At 39.2% G+C, this 20,486-nt stretch overlaps 1 protein-coding gene across 3 annotated transcripts in view; it reads left to right on the forward strand.

The window, feature by feature from the left end:
- CORIN (corin, serine peptidase) overlaps nucleotides 1–20,486 on the forward strand; it is a 210,588-nt gene that overhangs the window by 18,478 nt on the left and 171,624 nt on the right. For all 3 annotated transcript variants that reach the window (XM_046649906.1, XM_046649904.1, XM_046649907.1), the window contains exon 2: nucleotides 12,484–12,628. In XM_046649906.1, the coding sequence (XP_046505862.1) occupies nucleotides 12,484–12,628 (145 nt within the window). The remainder of the gene's footprint in view (nucleotides 1–12,483; nucleotides 12,629–20,486) is intronic.

The raw sequence follows: 20,486 nt of genomic DNA on the forward strand, positions 1-20,486 counted from the left end.
TCCAAGTCAAATATCTAGCAGCTAGGGAAGACTTCTGTCTGCATTTTTTCAGGACTGCGAGTCTATTAACATGTGACAGCATAATATCCCCACGGAGTTTAGAGGGAGCTTCCATGTCCTGTTCAAGCCGCACCAGTTGGAACAACCTTGTCATCCTTGCAGGCTGTTCTCTGCTCCACTGAAACAGCAAAGTGTGAATGCATTTGCAGTTCATCACCTTCCTGCCTAGAGAACTAAGGTGCTAAATTAGTCTCAAACCAATACATAGTGTTGATTTCGGAAGGATTTTTCTTTTTAATTGCTTTTAACATTGTAATCAAATCTTTTGTGGTAGGGCAGATGGTCACTGAATTCCGCCACAATTTTGCATACAATCCCATCTGCTAGCATGTATGCTGTCATTTTGGTTTAAAAATATTTCTATATTTTGACTTGGTCATAACATAAACTTCAAAGCAATAAACAGAATTTTACTAAATCCACCAAATTGACATGTGAATTAGGACAACTTTGAATAGTGATATTTGTGCACCTAAAATTCATAGACTGTGTTGACTAACCATCCTGTATTAACTAAGTCTACATAATTTCATAATTGTATTTAAGAATATAATCATTTTGGTATTTCAAAAAATCCGTAGTGTAGTGTCACATTATGAAAGTAGAATTAACCCTCACATCTCAGAATGCACTGTTAGTCAGAAACAGTTTATATACTACTTCAAGTTTGCCTGATCTTTGGTTATAATGTAAACCAATCCTATTTGAAATAAAAATATGAACATATTTCTATGTCCGATGCTGCACCTTAAAAGCTGATTTAATCTCCTCGTAGACAGGAGGTTTAAGTGAATGTTATCACTTCCAGAGCTGTTGTAGGCCAAGAATGGTATATGTTTAGCAAAAGTTTGGAATGGTCAGGGAATAGGGTTTTTTGTTATTGTTGTTAGGTTTTTGATGTATTAAATAGGAACGTGAACCTTCTTTCTATTTTAATCTTTGCTATTGAAAATGACGTTTCTTATGTTATCTACGTGTACTAAGCAGAACGGCATCCACATCTTTGAAAAGTGATGATCGAGGCCAATACCTGCATGGCATTCTCAAGGCAAAATATTCTAACCTATAGAAATTGTAGAAGATCCCACATTTTCCAGAATTCCATGTCATTCTCTGGTAATATTTTATAAATTTAATTCTTGATAATTTGCTTATTTTCTTATGATTGTCCATTTCTCTAAAAGATAGAGAATAGAATATTTCTGAAACTAAAGAGTCCTGGTAATTAAAGTTTTATTATACAATTGGCTTAATGTTTTTAAGATAATTGTGAAAAGTGAGCTCTAGAAAAAAATTGAAAAATACCACAGAGAGGCCATTTCTAAAATGTATCTCATTGTCCAGCTGCAGTGAGGTGGTAATCCTCCATTATGTCCTGTCTGACCTGGAAGGAGCCACAGAAGCATGGAGACTCAGGAAAAAGTCTATTTCTTACCCCTAAAAGGGCAGCGATATTGAGGAGTGGATGGTTTTGAAACTCTAATGTTGAAGGCTACAAGATATGGTCCTTCATAGGCTTTGGGGCATCCACGGTCAGCTCTGCATGACTCAGTGGGAGCTTTCAAGCTTTGTCTATCTTTGTAGAAACAGAGCTGGAGAGTGCATAGTGTGTTCCAGGAAGCTCTGAAAGTTATGGTGTCGAATTAAGGCTAAAAACCATGGGATCTCTAGTCACCTACTGGATTTCAGAAAAGGAAATTGAATATCACTTTAGATCCTTTTTGTCCGTGTGTGTGTGTGTGTGTGTGTGAGGAACATGTGCTAACATCCATTGTCAATATTCCTCTTTTTGCTGAGGAAGATTAGCCCTGAGCTAACATTGCATCCATCTTCCTCTATTTTGTATATGGGATGCTGCCACAGCATGGCCTGATAAACAGTGGGGAAGTCCGTGCCCAGGATCTGAACCTGTGAAACCCAGGCCGCTGAAGCGGAGCATGCGAAGTTAACCAGTACACCACTGGGCCGACCCCTAGATTCTGCGTTTTTTGTTGATTGTCTTGAAATATTTTTATTAAGTTACTCACAAAGAGCCTCAAATTTCTCATCTGTAAGCGGGTATGCATCCACCTAGTAGAGCTGTTTTGAAGATTAAGAGCATTTCTCTATGCAACAAGTTTAGAGGAGTTCCTGGCCCACAGGAAACGTGCAGTGGGTTTCTTGCTGCATTGCTATCATTACTATAATCGTTATGAGTGTAGCAATTATTCACACATGGAGCAGCATTCAATTCTTTGTGTTTCGAAGACTCTACTGACAATGGGAGGGCATATTTAGTTGAGTTTATTGATACATTATTTTAATATTTTTATAGAATGCCTACTACATGCCAGGCCCTTTTTAAGTAGTGGGGCTACAACGGTGAGCAAAACCCAACATGGTGCCTGCCTGGTGGTGTAGTGGTTAAGTGTGTGCATTCCACTTTGGTGGCCTGGGGTTCACAGGTTTGGATTCTGGGTGTGGACCTACACACTGCTCATCAAACCATACTGTGGCGGCATCTCTTATAGAAAATAGAGGAAGATTGGCACCAATGTTAGCTCAGAGCTAATCTTCCTCAGCAGAAAGAGAGAGATTGGCAACAGATGTTAGCTCAGGCCAATCTTCCTCACCAGAAACAAAACAAAAAACCCAACATGGTCCCTGACCTCATGGAGCCCAGAGTGTGGCAGAAATAACCAACATAATCTCATAATCACACAAATACCTATAAATTATAACTGGGATAAAGGGCAGAAAGACCAGAACTAGCCATGGGTCATGAGTTGATGTATAAAGGGTGAGTACCGAGTGACTCTGGCAGGTTGGGAGTTGGAGGGAGGCCATTCCAGGCAGACAGTACTTATAAGGACCTGAGAAGAGCCGGGTGGCAGGAGCATAGAGAGGGGGTGGGTTGGGTCCAGGAGTGGTGTGCAATGAGCCTGGTACAGGCTGGGCAGATCTAGAAGATCCTGCTACTCAAAGTGTGGTCCTCAGGCCACCAGCATCAGCACCATCTGGGAGCTGGTAAGGAATGCAGAGTCTCAGGCCCCACCCTAGGCCTACAGGATCAGCCTCTCCCCACACGAAGGACTCTCCTTCACACGCACATTGAAGTTTGAGAAGCGTTGTCTTCTATATCATGTTAGGGAAGTTGGTCTTTGTCTCTCAAGTCTCTGGAGAGTTTTAAGCTGGGAGGTGATATATCCAAATGAGCATTTTGAAAAGGTGATGTGGGCTACAGTGTGGAGGTTGAAAGGGACAGGTGAGGCTATGGGGAAACCAGTAGGAGATTGCTGAAGTAGGTAGAGAATGCGGGGTCTCTGCGGGGACTGCTAGAGGACCTGGTCCAGTGACTGTCTGCATTTCGACCAACTTACTTTTGATTGTTTGCTCCCTATTAATCACTGTTTGAAAACATTTGGGCTATCACACTGTACTTAGAAATTTGTAATTGAAAATTGCTAGGTTGTAATTTACTCAGTTGTAAATTTTTTCTTCTGAGTTTATCCTGATCGAAGACATATAAATGGCCCCAGGCTTCTGATTAGCAGGAGATGATCCTCTGTGGCTGCACTGAGTTGCTGTTAATTATGGTCAAAAATAAACAAACTCGAGAGTTACATTGCTTAGCATGAAAAGCCTAGAGGTATGGTGTTTAAATGGTTCTTTCCTTCCTTCCATCAAAAGTAAGTATATTAAAAACCCAAAACTTTCTTGGGAAATTTTGCTGGCCTTTAATTGTGAATTATTCATTTACTTGAGAGAATGTATATTTATTTTGATCCTGCTATATACTAGACACTTAATAGTTGACTAAGGGATAAAAATAATGTTCTGGGTACATGGTATAGCTATTTGTTGAATGAATTAAACACAGCTCTTTACATCCTGAAATTACAGTTCAGTAATTTTAGTATGTAAATACATGGCCATTATATGAAGTAGAAAGCGGTAAGTGCCATAGTTCAGTTAAAATTGCTTCAGCTGCAAGTGATAGAATTTTCAGATTGACATGTAAATGTAGTCTGAGAGTAAGCAGTTCAGGGCTAACAGGGCAGCTTTACTGATCCATCAGGGATCCAGTTTCCCTCTTTCTTGCTACTCAGTCATCCTCTGCGTATAGCTTTCATTTCTGGGTCTAAGATGGTTGCTGGAGCTCCAGCTGTTGCATCCATATTCCAGCCAGCAGGAAAAAGGAAGGACAATACCCCTCTCATGGAGAACACTTCCTGGAAATCACATTTACCACTTCCAATTTCATCCCATGGTCAAGAACTCAGTTACATGGTCTCAGACATCTGCAAGAGAAGCCAGGAAATGCTATATTTATTCTAAGTGGCTGTCATATTTTGGTCCAGCTGAAATTTCGGGTTCTGTTTCTAAAATCAAAGGAAAGAACAGATGCTGGGACCCAATAGTCTCTGCCACATACCAGAAATTCAGATGAGGCAGAGAGAGATCACTTCTGTCCGGGTAATCAAGGAAGGCTTTCTGAATGAGGTGAAATACGAGTTACTTCTTTAAGGATTTGGACTCATGCAGATGGATGTGGGAGAAATAAATAGTCTAGAACCATGATTTCCAAACTGTGTGCTGAGGTACCCCAAGACACTGTGGTGACTCACAGATGCTCTGCCATTTCTTTACAAGTTTTAAGGGAAATCCAGCAATACTTGACATTTGTTGGTTACCAGATAAAATACTGGCTTGTGGTAGTGGACAGTTTCAACATTAGATTGTGCTGTATTCCTTATGATGTCATTCTGTCTTCATAAAGCTAGTTTCTTGGTGGTTGCTGTGTGAAAATTCGTACCATGCAAAAATCCACGTGGATGGGGCCGGCCCAGTGGTGTAGTGGTTAAGTTTGCAAGCTCTGCTTGGCAGCCCGGGGTTCACAGATTCAGATCCTGGGTGCAGACCTACACACCGCTGGTCAAGCCATGCTGTGGCAGCATCCCACATACAAAATAGAGGAAGATGGGCACAGATGTTAGCTCAGGGCCACTCTTCCTCAAGCAAAAATAGGAAGGGTGGCAACCGATGTTAGCTCAGGGCAGGTCTTACTCACCAAAAAAAAAAAAAAAAACCCATGTGGGACAGGCAATGAGTGGTGGTGGTTTCCAATCTGATTCCAAGGTTTGAGATGTTGTGCACTGCCCAACAGATGCACATGTCCCATTAGTAAGTAATTGTGGGTATTTAAGAAAGACATGAAAATATTTTTTATTTTAATTTGTGTGTAGTATTTTTTCAAGTGGCTACTAAATTTTTAGGATATAAATACTTATAAAATTGTTGGACCAAGCTACTTAATAAATGAAACTGTTAGGCATTTTTTTTGGACTAGGATCACTGAAGAAATTACCTGGACACTGAAGGTGCCGTGAACCAAGAATGTCTTGGGATCTCTGATTTAGGGGTTCAATGGAGTTACAGGCCACTTCTTTTCATGTTCTCAACATAGGTGGTGGTTAAAAATTTTTGTCTACAATAAAATCCATGACAATTTGCTTTTTGAAACACAAAATGTTCTGGCTTCAAAGCTCACAATAGGAAATGTGAATATGGAATTGTATTAATAGTTCTAGTAAAAACTTATTTTATTAATTTTAGTATATTTTCCATGAAAGGGTAATATTTTTACTTTTTTTTAAAAATAGATTTTTCTCCTCTAAATATTTTTGGATGATTCAGGAATAGACTTTTTAAGGCATATATCATTTAAAAGAGAAGCAGTGATTTGCTTAATTACATACAGAGCAATTTTTGTTTAGATGACTTAACTAATTCACTTGTTTAACAGTATTAATCCATTCCCGACTGTTCAGGTGCTGTTCTAGATGCTGGGCGTACACCGACAAGAAAAGGGCAATATTTGCATATATACGTAGAGAGAGAGACAGCTGAATTAGTGTTATTTATGCTATGATTATGTTTTTACAGAAGGAGAAATAAATTTGTACTTTCTAGCTCTATAATCTTACAAGTATTTCTTGGTTCCTATAGTTTACAATGCATGTTGTAGGACTGTTTCAGTTTGAATATTTCTGAAACTTGTGCTTTTCTTTCTTCTAATATAACACATATAGTCTTTTTTTCTTTTTTTAAAGATTGACACCTGAGCTAACAACTCTTGCCAATCTTCTTTTTTTTTTGTTTCTGATTTTTCTCCCTGAATCTCCCAAGTACATAGTTGTATATTTTAGCTGTGGGTCCTTCTAGTTGTGGCCTGTGGGATGCCACCTCAGCATGGCCTGAAGAGCAGTGCCATGTCTGCACCCAGGATCCGAACCAGCGAAACCCTGGGCTGCTGAAGCAGAGCGGGCAAACTCAACCACTCGGCCATGGGGCTGGCCCCAAACACATGTAGTCTTGATACTTTTTTTTCCTATTTTGAAGACTGTTTTTATCTTTGAAACCTTTGGGGAGTAACCATGTATTACAGCAACAATTAGGCAGTTTTGTCTGCCAGTTTGCCACTTGTATAATTATATTAGGTTTCACTATATATACTTTATATCAGGGGTTGGCAAACTTTTTCTGTAAAGGGCCAGACGGTAAATATTTTAGGCCTTGTGGGCCATATGGCTCTGTTGCAACTACTTAGTGCTGATGTAGCCGGAAAGCAGCTATAGACAATATATAAACAAATGAACGTGGCTGTCTGCCAATAAACTTGGTGTACAACAACAGGCAGTGGACTGGGTTTGGCCCGTGGGCTGTACTTTACTGAGCCCTGCTTTATATATTTAAAATGTAAGATTTATTATGTGGGAGGGTCCAACTGATTAAAAAATAGTTCTTACATAACCCAACCTAAGAGTGAGGGGCCAGTCTGGACAGCCCCCCAGCCACTTACCCAACTCTGAATGTGGGGAGTTATGAGGGGGGTAAGGCTGTTACCCTTAAGAACGCAAGTGGGCCCTTCTGGGCTGAACTTCTGCTTTATTGTGACCTATTGTTGGCACATATTTCCTTCTCTGGAATTCTCTGGGTGAACCTACCTAGCGGGGCAACTGATATCCCCAGTCAGATATTTCTGGTTCAGTGGATCTTTGGTAAGTCCTGGCCCTGGCCTCAGGAGAGCATCTTCCATCTGAGGAATCAATGGGCTGGTGTCTCCTTGTTCTCAAGCAGTTTCTGCCATTTACAGCTGTGGAAATACTCCCAAGAATGTACCATGTGTTAATAAAGTCAAATGCTGCGGGGAGGTAGAATAGGATAAAGGTTAATGTAACTGAAATATCAGCCCTGGTCTCCTTGAGCTTTGAAATCTTAATGAAATGGACTTGAAACCCCATACACCCCTGTGGAAATCCAAAGTCCTTCCGAAATCTCTGCCAATCCACCGGGCACATAGTTCTCTGGATCCAGGCTCTGAATCTCCTGAACTAGTTCAGTTTGGAGATCACTTTTCACGTTGCGTTTTCTTGTCATCCAGTGACATACAGCCTCTTTCTCACTCTGGCTACAGTGTGGAGAACAAATCAGGGAGGGCAGGAATGGATATAGGTAAACCAGATGGGAGGAGGCGTTTGCGGTATTCCAGGTGAGACATGATGGTAGTTTTCACTAGAATGGAGGATCTATGAGGCTGCAGATTTTTGCTTTGCACAGCGATATATCCAAAGTGCCCCAACAGTGCCTGGCACCTGATAGGTGCTCAGTTACCTTTTCCTGAGATAAAAAACCCTGGAAGAACACCAGATATGGGAATGAAGATAATTTATTTGGTTTCAGACATGTTGGGTTTGAGGTGTTTTTGCAACATCCAGTGAGGAGATGTCAAATGGCCAGTTGGATACAAAGGTCTGGAGCTCAGAGGGAAGATCTGTGCTTACCGTTTAAAGATGTAAGTCACACATGCAGGGCTGGCACTGATGCTGTTTGTTTAGGTGATATTTCCTGGAGAGAGTGAATGTGATAAAAGAGCTTACAGAAGGAGAAGGAATGGCCAGAGAGGTAGAAGAAAGAGAAACCAAAGGAAGAAAGTGCTTGAAGAAGATGGGAGTGGCTAACTGAGAATTTGATCTCTCAAATGATACTGAGATGTCATTAAAATGATGACTGAAAAATATCACTTGGATATAGCAACATTCAGGTCATTGGTGACAATTGCAAAAGCTCTTTTGGTATAGTGACAGAAAAGGGTGCCAAATTGTAGTGGCCACAAGAGTAAACAGTGAGTGAGGAAATTTGGACAACAAATATTAACAACTCATAGAGCATTTTGGATGAGAAAGAAAAAGACAGATAGGACAGTGGCTGAAGTGGGATATAGACTTCAGGATGGATAAAAACATAACCAGGAGAGACCTAAAAATGATAAAAAGCTGATGGCAGTGATATGGGAGACACGGGGCGGGGGGGTGGAGAGAGAGAGAGATATGGATAGATTGTGGGTATATGATTAAATGGAGAATTAAGATGTAAAATCCCTGAGAAGGGAGAAGGAGATGGAGTCTGTAACAAAATGAGGAGGATTAGTCCTAAAAAGGAGGAGTCTTAAATAACTTCTCTATCGTAACAGGAGAGAAGGATGTGTAAATGGGCAGGAGTTTAGGTTTAGATTTAGGTAGGTGAGGCAATTCCCATTTGATGGCTTTTATTTTCTCTGCAAGATGAGAATTGGAGTGGGTCCTCTTTTGAGAGTGAGGGCAGAAGAGTGGGAAGAGGTAGTTTGAGGAGAACGGAGAGTAGATTGTTGGATTCATCTGGTGTTGGCTGTTACAGGGTGAGTGAGAAGAAAATCTGGAGGGATAAGAGGGTTCAGGGCGTTAGCAAGAGTATTATTTAAATAATAGTCCAAAGATTCTAAATAAGATATGTAAGGAAATGATAAAAGGAGAGAGTTGATAGACTGGGAGGAGATAGAGGGATCAATGGCCAGTAGGTTCCAAAAGAGAAGGAGAATGGCTGTTGTGAAAATAGTTGAATCAGTAAGCTGGGAGGAGTTAAGAATGTAGACGAGGGATGAGAAGGCCTCCCAATGGAACCAAATTGACTCAAGAAAATATTCTAGTTAGGTAGATTGTATCCATACATATTATATAAACCAACATGACAGCTTTTAAAATAAATGTAGTTCGTAAGATACAAGAAGTGAGTTTTCACCAACAGGATTAATAAAACACAAGAATTACATATTTGAAATACATGCAGGTCAATCAGGTGCATCCTTCCCTAGCCGCACCATGGAATGCTGTGCCTGGGCTTGGCTGACAGTTTCAAGCAATGTGGAGGGTAGATTCTGGAAGAGGGTGCCATCTGGAAAGAGGGTTGTTCAGTCCGCTGAAATGAAGCTTAGGAATTGTCCTACCAGTTTATCTCATGTGGCATTGTTCACTCAATAGTAAAGTCAGAGTTGCATTATATTCAGAGGAACATCAAAGGGCCTCTGAATAATGCAACATTTGCAGCCACAGCCCTGTGGCCATGAGAGCAAGAGGAAAGTTCTGCACTTGAACAAAGTGCTGAAATTTCTCCTAAGTCTTTCTTAGTGCTGAATTTCTTCTAAGTATTTCTTTCTCTTCTCCCCTTGATAAAGCAAACAATTTCCTAGTCACTGGAAAAAATAACTGCACTAATCATGAATATGGTTTCTGGAGGTCAAGAACTTGTTGATATATTCTTATATGAGCTATTAAAATGAACTTCCAGCACTTTCTCCACTGACTCTTCACTTACGGATACTCAATGGCATGTATTTAGCCACTCAAGCAGATAGCACTGAAGCCATTGTGAATTTGCCACCCAAGAAGATTATCCCTATAATGTTCCTGTGACCACCTTAACAAAAAATCTTTTCCATTGTTGTAGAAGCCAGACAAAGTGGCATAATTCCTTATCTCTCTGGATGTGTTTTACCACTCTTTTTTTAACTGTAACAGGGTGTCTCAGGGGTCCTTTTCACAGAATTATGTCCAGTTCAAGCGCTGGTTCCTTACAATGTCTTACCTGGTTCTCCAGCAAGAGATCCTATTCCCATCTTTTGCATTCCTATGGCACTTTAGCTATAAGTTTCATGGTGCTTATCGTTTGCTACCTTGAAATGTAGTTATATTATTTGCGTACATATCTCTTCCACAAGAATGTGAGTTTTTGAGGGACAGTTAGTCTGAAATCATTGTTATATCCATCACTATGCTTATCATAATTAGTAGGTGTTTACTAACTAATTGTTGAGTAAATGAAATAAAAATTTGATTGTAATGCTGTCTCCATTGGGCTGCAATCCCACACTTGCTTTTTACAGGTATACGTTATCTCCAAACCTGAAAGGGTACCATCCACCCAATGTTGGTGTTGTAATCAATGTGCTATTGCAGATCTTATATTATATTATGTCAGTGTGTGGTTTGCAAACGTGGGAACTTCCCAGGTGAAATCTGAAACTGGCCGCTGCACACGGAGGGCAAGGAGATACTGAAGAAAGAGGCGGATCATTCTAGATTGGTAGGTAGCAGGTTTAATAGACAAGGGAATTACGTATGAGGCTTGTCTTCGGTGGCTGCAAGAGGACTAGATTTCCACACCTACCTGCCAGAATCCTAAAAGTTTACGTAGAGGCCTTAACTAGGTTCAGTCACGTGTGCTGTCCAGATGGTCTCAACAACGCATTACTCTCTCAAGGCTGCATCCTTGAAAAAGGCTCCATCTGTGAGAACAGTGGGCCGAATATACATTCCAAGGACACGGGAGGAGGTGAGGAGTCAGGTACAGCTCGAGGGTCAACTAGCAGCCACGTCCTTTAGATGACCTCCTCCAACACAGTGCCATGTCTTCTTGCAGATCAAATTGTAAATTAACTCTGAATGATCTCACATTGGCTGGTAGATTAAACCAGTTGCAGAGGAAATGGATCAGTAAAGACATTAACCTGGGAAATCAAGCCATTCTCAAGCTAACATATGTTCTTTCAAATGATGTCTCTCACAGAGAATTCTTAAAATTCTTAAAAGAGGGTGTCATCACATCACGGTGTATGTAGTGAACACTGCTTGCAATATGTGTTAGCGAGCAAGAATTGATTCTGATATAGGGGGAATAAAGCAGAAATGGAGACTCACATATGCTTCACAATTCAGAAGAACCCATCAAAGTTGCCTTTTTATCCTTGGGAAATTATCAGGTGCTGGTTATGTACTGGAAATGATCAAGTACAGGACCTTTCTGTTAAAACAACTTTTTTTTACGTTAAGGCTCTATCTCAAAGGTCATTCATTTTTCAAAATTAGATATTTATTATAGGGGAAGAACCAATAAGACCCGGCCATGCATGGCATGAGAGGAGGATGAAGTGAGGAGTCTCGGGGTTATTGGAATAGTGGAGTTTCTGTCAGCACAAATACAGAAGTCAGGAAAGAACTAGTTTGAAGGTGGGGATAGAAAAGGAGATAGTTTGGTTTTGGACGTGTTGAGAAGAGATGTTGCTAAGTACTAGGCAATGGAAATATATGCTATAACTTAAAAGGAAGTTCAGGGCTCAGAGAGATTGAGCAGATAGTTGCACAGAGGTTGTAGTTAAACTCTGAAACTGTCAGAGGAGAAAATGCAAGGAAAGTCAGAAGTCCAGAGAGAATCATGAGAAATGCCTTTGTTAATGGGATCAGAAGAGTGGCTCATAGTGAGTGACTCAGATCACTTTTAATTCTATCTCAGACTCCTACTGAAAAAGTCACTGCCTTAAGCTAGCCATTTGCAATAAATGAATTTCCAGACATCATTTCTGGAAGGAGATTGAACTAGGCAAAATTTAAAGTATTTGAAGACAAGAACTTTATCTGAGCCATCACATTGCACCTCGTCATCCTCTCGCAAATGGATGGGCTGCAGGGGCAGTGCAGACAGCAGAGGATGTCCTGAGAGATCGTCAATGTCTAACTGGCCAAGAGGACAGGCTCTTTATTGTTCAACTTGTCACTAAATACATGGTCAGTGATATTTAACTTTGATGAATTATTAATGGCTGAAAACTTATTTTATCCAGATTCATGTAGATTTGGGTTAGGACTAACGAGACAATAGTGAAGTCTGGATAATGTCTTGTCTACACCTACTCACCAATATTTTATCACAGTATTAGGCAGTTTTTGCTTATAACTCTGGACCGATGTGAGTTCTTGCCATGGTAATTCATAGCGCTTTGGAATAGCTCAAATTGGCAAATATGTTTAAAAAATCAGGATGGAATATCATTAAAAGTTCATGTACTCCTGAAACACCTTTCAGAAATAGGTGATTTGCTCTGCCCTGAATGTGGTTTGTTCATTTATTAGCGTGATTTGGTGACTAACCTCATTTCATGCCCTAAAGTACACACAGTAAAATCTCTCAGAATGCTGCTGCTCTGAATGGACAGCTGTACTCTAAAATTTCATGCCATGTATTGAATTGCTTTGTAATATTAAAACCATATTTTATTTTCCTCTTTTACTTTAGGTCTTGAGAGCCGATGACGGTAACATGGGTGACGGCTGCTCGCAGAAGCTGGCGACTGCTAATATTCTCCGTTTCCTCTTGCTGGTCCTGATTCCATGTATCTGTGCTCTTATTGTCCTGCTGGTGGTTCTGCTTTGCTTTGTTGGTGAGTGATGCCATTATTACAGAAAAATGAAGTCAAAATTAAAATTAGCATGATTTATAAGAATGATTTCTACTTAGTGCTTATTTATCCTAAAGTGTCAACTCATTAAGAGGGTTGTCTGTTGATTATCTTATGCAGATCTGTAGCTTCAGCCTCTGTAATCACTTGACTAGTCATTAATATTAATTAATAGATTAATTAATTCAAAGCTTTTAAGGAGTGATTACTAGGTATCAAGCACTTTGAAAGTCCCTGAGAACTTAAGGATGGTTAAATTAGTCCTGCTTTCTTGGGAACTCACAGTTGAGAGGACGAGATGATTATTGTGCAACACAGGTTGATGATGGAGGTACGTACAAGGTGCTTCGCGGGAGTCAAAGGCTTTATGGAGCATTAACATTTTGACCTTCGGAATAGTTAGTAGAAATTCAGGTTAGAAGGCACTTGTACATGGGTCTGGCAGAGAAAATAGAAAGTGCAAGAGTAGAACCACATGAAAGATGGAGATGGACTTAGGAAAATGGGTGAAATTTTGGCAGTTGTTTGAAATGCAGCTAGACTGAGAGATGAGGTCCAAATGACGCAGAATCTAGGATTCCTCCTAAGAGGTTTGAGCTTTAGCACCTAGGTCATTGGTTTTCAAACTCTATTCTATGGAACCAAGATTCTGAGGAGGGACTCAAGGATTGCCCAAATGTGTGCTTGGAGTTTCTAATTTAAAAAATAGATCCTGAGCACACACTCTAACTAAATATTACATACCAATTTTTAAGCTAGCAGAGACCAGCAACCACGTAATCTATGCTGACAGATTAATTCACTTGTATTTGGATCTTGCTATCTTTCTTTAAGTGAGCAATATCCTAAGTTTAAAAGGTGAGCTGTTGGGGGGTGGAAAACCCTCAAAATATTACCATTGGTGGTTACCTATTGCTATGAATCAGGATTTTTTGAAATTGCGCAATCAAATAAAATAGAGAAATAAATATCAAGATGATTCTGATCTAATTGCATTACCAATGATTTTGATTTTTTTAATTTCAGCAAAACTATTTTCTCATTGATTGGTTTTTAATAAGTTATACATTTACAACAAAGTAAATTAATCTCAATAAAATACAGCTCATATCTATTTGTGATATTAGGATCTTATATGATATTTACTTGAAAATAATATTTATCTGCTGCAAAAATGCTTGAAAACTACTGTTATGGGTGGTGGTTTACATTGGATCTTTCCAAGTAAGGAGAAATCTAGTGATATTTGCATTTGCAAAAGACAATAGACCTGGATACACTACAGAGGATTAGAGTCAGAAAGAAGTGAAGGCAAGCAGACCAATTTGGGACTTTGGTTATGGTCTAAGTAAAAGATAAGGGCTTGAATTAAGGCATTTGGTGCATTAAAATCAATAGAAATCAAGCCGACTGGGTTTTGGTGTGAGAGAGAAGGAGGCGTCGTTGACTCCCGGATTTCTGGCTTGGGCAACCAGGTTGATTTTGGTGCCATCTGTTCATGCAGGAAGTAAAGGTGGAGGAGTAGGTCGCAGGTAGATGGAGGGTGGGTTGGAGGTTTGGTTTGGACATGTTAAGTTAGATCATTGTGGGACAAGCAAATACAGTCTGATTCTCATAATACTGTGTTCAATGGCTCACATACAATGAAGAATATTCCCTTTCATTTTCAGGGTAGAATGCTAATATGATTCTAAAACACACTTCTAAGTATTTCAGTGCTTAGAGGCCTCTGAGCAGAGGGGAGGTGCTGTTAAAACAGTGCTTTAAGTGGGTTATTTTTATTTTTTTATACCTTTATTGAAATATGATTCACGAAGCATACAATTCACCCATTTGAAGTGTGCAATTCAACAATTTTTAGTATATTCACAGATAAGGGCAACCATCAACACAGTTAACTTTGGAAACTTTTCATCACCTTAAGAAGAAAACTCTACTCCCTTTAGCTATCTGTCCCCTGCTATCATTCTGTCTTCCCCCTGCCCCAGCCCTAAGCAATCACCAATCTATTTTCTGTGTCTATAGATTCCCCTATTCTGGAGATTTCGTATGACCATATGTGGTTCTTGTGACTGGCGTCTTTCACTTAGCATAATATTTTCAAGGTTCATCCATGTTGTAGTATGTATCAGCACTTCATTCCTTCTTATAGCCAAATAATATTGCATTGTATGGATTTACTGTATTTCGTTTATCCATTTATCAATGGATGGACATTTTAGTTGTTTCCATCTTTTGGCTATTGTGAATAATATTGCTCTGCACATTCACGTACAAGATTTTGTGTGGACATATGTTTTCATTTCTCTTGAGTTTATAACTAGGAGTGGAAGTGTTTTTATTGTTTATGTATGGGATCAGGAAGTGTACCGATTTGTAGCCACTTCTAAAGTGCTATTTTGGCTTATGCGTAGGTAACCTTTTAGAAAGTGAGGGTTTCCCAGACATTTTCTTCAAAACCTTTCAAAAGCTTTTCATAGGTTTTGTACCAGATGGTTTGATGCAGACATATTAAGTAATATCTGCCCAAATAAACGTTTCCTATTTTATAACTGAGATGTTTGTTGTTGTAATGAGCAATAAAACCATTTTATAGCTTTGTTTAAAAAACTCATTAAATTCTGCTTTTAAAAATGTCCTGTTTGGTTTGAGTTTATAACTCCATGCTCTTTCAAAGTTTTATAGTTATTTCTGGGTCCATAAGTGTTGCTAAGGGATGCTGGAATGCCAATTGTGTTTAAATAACAGGAGCTCTGTCTTCAAAAGACAGATAGTAGTGAGAGCATTATTGATCAGGAAAAGATAATAAAAACCTTATGCTAACAAACACAGATGCGCTATGTGTCTCTCATTTTGTCTGTTTGGGTTTCTCTCATGTGTAAAGTCAAGATGGTAAAAAGATTTCTGAAGATAAGCGAGTTGGACTTTCTGAATAATTATTTCAGCAGCAGGTTACAGAAGAGAGCAGTAACAAATTATTTTTCTTCTGCTCCCCTTAACTGAAGCTAGGGGTATAAAGGTTTGGTTTAGTTTAGCTGAGTTTAGTATTTCTAAAATCAGCAGATAGTCTGAGTTGTCCTTATGGTTCCAAAATTTAGACTCTAAAATAAAGATTCAGGTTTTTGAATAAAGTTGAAAATTGAAGAGTGAGCAAGATACAATGTTATACCTAGGTTTTTATTTCTTCAATTATAATCTAATCTGAAGGTCCATGTAACATATAAGAAAGAATTTTAACTTGACACTAGGAGGTCTGGGTTTAGCGACTTGGTCCTCCATTTACTGGGTGTGTGACTTTTGGTCAAATGCTTTACCTTCTTTGTGAGATGAGGAATATAATTCTTATTCATTTCACAGAATTGTTATGGAAGTCAAATGAAATACTATTTATGAAAGTATTTTTATAAATGACAAAGTTCATTATGAAAGTAAATAATTGTTTTTTTCTAATGAATATTATTAATATCAGATAAAATGTTAGTAAATAGTCTTGTTATACTCAGAAATTGACTAAAAAATGTTTATCTCATTTTAACTCAATCCATAAGAACTAAAATCTTTGTACTATGATCCATTGTCATAGTAATCCCGTAATCCATAACCACATAACCACACAACCAAGCCATTGCCACAGTATATTTTAATTGTTGATAAAGTAGCTAGAAAGGATTAAAGTTGACTGACTGTTGTATTTGCAACATGATGGCAAGTTTCGCGTGACTTTTATGCTTCGGCCTGAGAGTTACCTTCAGAGGCTAATTCCTTTCTTATAAGAACTAAACTGGCAGCAGGTTGTACTGTCATCACGTGACTAGAAGAGTCAGCTTATGCGACAGAATACTTTATCAGAGATTGAATGGATCCCTGCATGAAATTATGTATAAACATGTAAATAATATATAAACATATATATGCAACATTTATCATGAAATTATTTTGATATGTGGAGAAACATGTAACAGAAATAGAATTGTAGATATAATTCGATACTGTTCATTTCTTTAACAAGCATTTATTGAGTGCCTGTTATGTGCAAAGCAGTGTACTACAGCCACTGGGCACAGCCTTGAATAAAATCTACCCTCGTGGACTCCACAGTTCAGTGAAGGAGAGAGGCATCAAAAATAATCACACAATTAATTAATTATGGCAGAGGTAACTCCTATGTCGGAAGAGACAGTTGCTATGAGAGCTATGACAGGGGACCAAACCTGGTCTGAGCTGAGGTAGGCTTCCCTGATGGAGTGGCACTTGAAACATGAGCTCCACAGTGAGGATGTCGGAGTAATTGAGGTGACATTGGTTTATAATTTATAATTTATATGTAAGTTATATATACTTTATAGTCATATAGTTTTGATTTTAGGTGTGCATCATTATGTTTTGACTTCTGGGTAGACTACATCATGTTCACCACCAAAAATCTAGTTGCCATCTGTCACCGTACAAATGTACGCCTTTACCCCTTTCGCCCTCCCCACACCCCCTTCCCCTCTGGTAGCTACCAATCTATTCTCTGTGTCTATGCATTTGTTTGTTGTTGTTGTTTTATCTTCCATATATGAGTGAAATCATATGGTCTTTGGCTTTTTCCATCTGACTCATTTCATTTAGCATAATACTCTCAGGGTCTATCCATGTTGTCACAAATGGCAAGATTTCCTCTTTTTTATGGCTGAGTAGTATTCTACTGTGGTTGAGGTTTTTAAAAGATGCCACTGGCAGTTGTGTGGAGAGAGGGTTGAAGTGGGTAGAATATGTAGCAGAAAGAAAAAATGGGAGGTTATTGCAAGAGTCCTACAAATGTGCTGCTTTGGGGCATGGTCTGCACTGATTTTTGCAAACTATCGTTCATCTCAATTTAATTTTACCAATGTTATGGTCCAAAAAAATCTCATTAGAATACTTCTTACTTTTTCCTTCCCAGGCTTTTGAAAACTGGGTTTCACAGGCTCTTGCACTCATCCACATCTAAAACAAATTTGCTTTGTTTTAGCCACAAGCTTATGAAGAACAGCCTAAAGTGATCTTCTTAATTTTCTTAAATGATGAAAAGTCTATGGGTGGCCAGTTAATTTTTATTTTTGCCATGCAAGGAAGAAGAAAGAATTATAGTAGTGGAGGGTATAGGAAATATGGTAAACTATCCACTTTTTCTTGAACTCAAGAGAAGTACTCCTCTACAAAATGACTTTCCTTTTCAAAAATGCTAGATGAGGTAGAGATCATTGAATTTAAATATAGTTTTTCTCTTAGCAAATTTCTTAGAAGCTTGTGGCTTTTACAAGAATTTGGAATTATAAGAATCTTAACTTCCTAACTTGTAATGTTGTATTTTGAATATCATTTTAAAATGGAAAACCTCCAGATCCTTATTTCCTTACAACAAAAATTTAAGATTCTCTATGATTTTTTATAACCTGACTCCACCTTACTTATTTAAATCTCCAAGTTCCTTTAATAACTTTAGCCTTCTGGGGCAGATTCATCAAGAGAGGGTTCTAAAACTTGAGAATAGTTTTTCTTTAACATTGAGGCCGATGTTTTACTTAATGTCTAAAGTTTTTTCTTTCCTTCTTTCTTTCTTTTTTTGGTGAGGAAGATTGCCCCTGAGCTAACATCTATTGTCAGTCTTCCTCTATTTTGTATGTGAGATGCTGCCACAGCATGGCCTGATGAGAGGTGTGTAGGTCCACACTTGGGATCTGAACCTGCAACCCTCAGACTGCCAAAGCTGAGCACACGAACCCAATCACTATACCACTAGACCAGGCCCTAACGCTTTTTGAAATGATAATCTAAAACCTTGTATTCAAAGTATAGTCTGTGGAGTAGCAGCATCAGCATCTCTTGGGAGTTTGTGTGAAATGCAAAATCTGGAATCTGGGGCCCCACTCCAGACCTGCTGAATTTTCAATCTAACAAGATCCCCAGATGATTTCTATCCTTTCTCCACTACTCAACTCACTGCAATCGGATCTTTCCCTCTTTTTCTTCTTTTCATGCTACTAAATCTGTTCTTACCAAGTCTGCCAATGTGTTTTTATCCAACATGCAACATTTGAAACTAATGTGTGATTGAACGAGACTTTAAAGTGAAGAACCTATTCTTTCTCTCTGTGTTTGTTTACACCAATTCAGAAGGAGCATGTTCCTTGTCAGTCAGTGCCTGCAATGCTTTCTTCCATTCACGGGTGACACCCAGATAGGATCTTGCTCAGTCTTGATTACTCGTTTCTTCTCGAAATGCTCTTCTGCTTTGCCTGCATATTATCACTTCTGCTTTTCCTTCTATTTCTGGCTGCTCTTTCTCCAGCTCCTTAAGCTCGCCTTTCTTTACCTATCCATTAAATGTTAGAGCGTCTGTCCTAAGCTCTCTTCTCACTTTACACCCATACTTCTCTTGGCAATGTCATCACTCCCATGACTTCCTTCATCATTCATACATTCGAAAAAGATTTATTGAGGCCTACACAGGCGCCAAGCATTCTGCTGGGTGCTTGAGAGGCAGACATGCATAAAATACCTTCAAACAAGAAAACAGACAATTCCACTTGAGAGTATATGTGATACAAGCAGTGTGTGCTCTAGGAACACAAAGATACAAATTTTGGGGAGTAGTCTGGCAAGGCATTCTGGAGGAAATATTTAGATTGCTCCAGATTTAGGCATTTTCTCCTTAATGTTTCACACGCATTTTTTTTTCTATTTTTTTTTAAAGATCGGCACCTGAGCTAACAACCGTTGCCAATCTTCTTCTTCCTTTTTTTTTTTCTGCTTTATCTCTCCCCCCCTCCGCCCCGTATATAGTTGTATATCTTAGCTGCAGGTCCTTCTAGTTGTGGGATGTGGGACGCCACCTCAATGTGGCCTGACGAGCAGTGCCATGTCTGCGCCCAGGATCCGAACCCTGGGCGGCTGCAGGGGAGTGCGTGAACTTAACCACTCGGCCACGGAGCCGGCCCCCTCACATGCATTTTATACTCAATGCGTTTACACCAATAACAATAACAAAAGTAAGTTCCTGCAGATTCTCTTTTTCATTCTCTATTTTCTGTTGTGTCAGTTGGAACAGTCTATGCTATACTGTGTAACAAAAATAATCCCCAAATACTAGTGGTTTAAAAACAACAAAGATCAATTTCTCACTCATACTATACGTCCTTTGCAAGATGGCACGGCAGCTGTGCTCACTGAGTCCTTCAGAGACTAAACTGATGGACCAGCCATCATCTTGAACCTTTGTGATTATGGTGCCAGAGAGAAAGAAAAAGAGCACTAGAGGCTCTTTTTTTAAAAAAAGTATGTAATACAGTATTATTAACAATAATCACCATGCTTTACATTAGATCCCCAGAACTTATTCATCTTATACCTGGAGATTTGTACGCATTGACTGACATCAAAGATGTCAAGCGACAGAGAATGAGACCCAAGAATGTAACCCAAGCGTGTGTCCTGGTAGAATGGGAGAGAATTGAAAATATATGATGAATAGCACTGCCTACCACCCTGTCTCAGTTGGGAGTACCTTCATTTACCCAGTAATCCACATCAAAACCTTGAAGGGACCTCTGACTCTTTCCCTTATATTCTCACAATTTTACCCCTGAGAGCTCCCTCAAAACCTTCCATTTGTCCTCACTGCTTTTGCCGTGGGTCAGGCCTTACTCTTTTTCCTCTTGGACTACTTCAATAGCCTTCTAACAGTCCTCTAGACTTGACCCCTTTCCAGCTGCCAGAGTGACCATTCTTACGTTCCACCCTGTGTAAGACCCTTCAGAAGTGCTCCATCACAACAAGATCAATTCCAAATCTTTAACAGGAAGTGCCCTTCCCA

This window comes from Equus quagga, unplaced genomic scaffold, assembly GCF_021613505.1.
Source record: "Equus quagga isolate Etosha38 unplaced genomic scaffold, UCLA_HA_Equagga_1.0 146_RagTag, whole genome shotgun sequence".
Classification (NCBI taxonomy): Eukaryota; Metazoa; Chordata; class Mammalia; order Perissodactyla; family Equidae; genus Equus; species Equus quagga.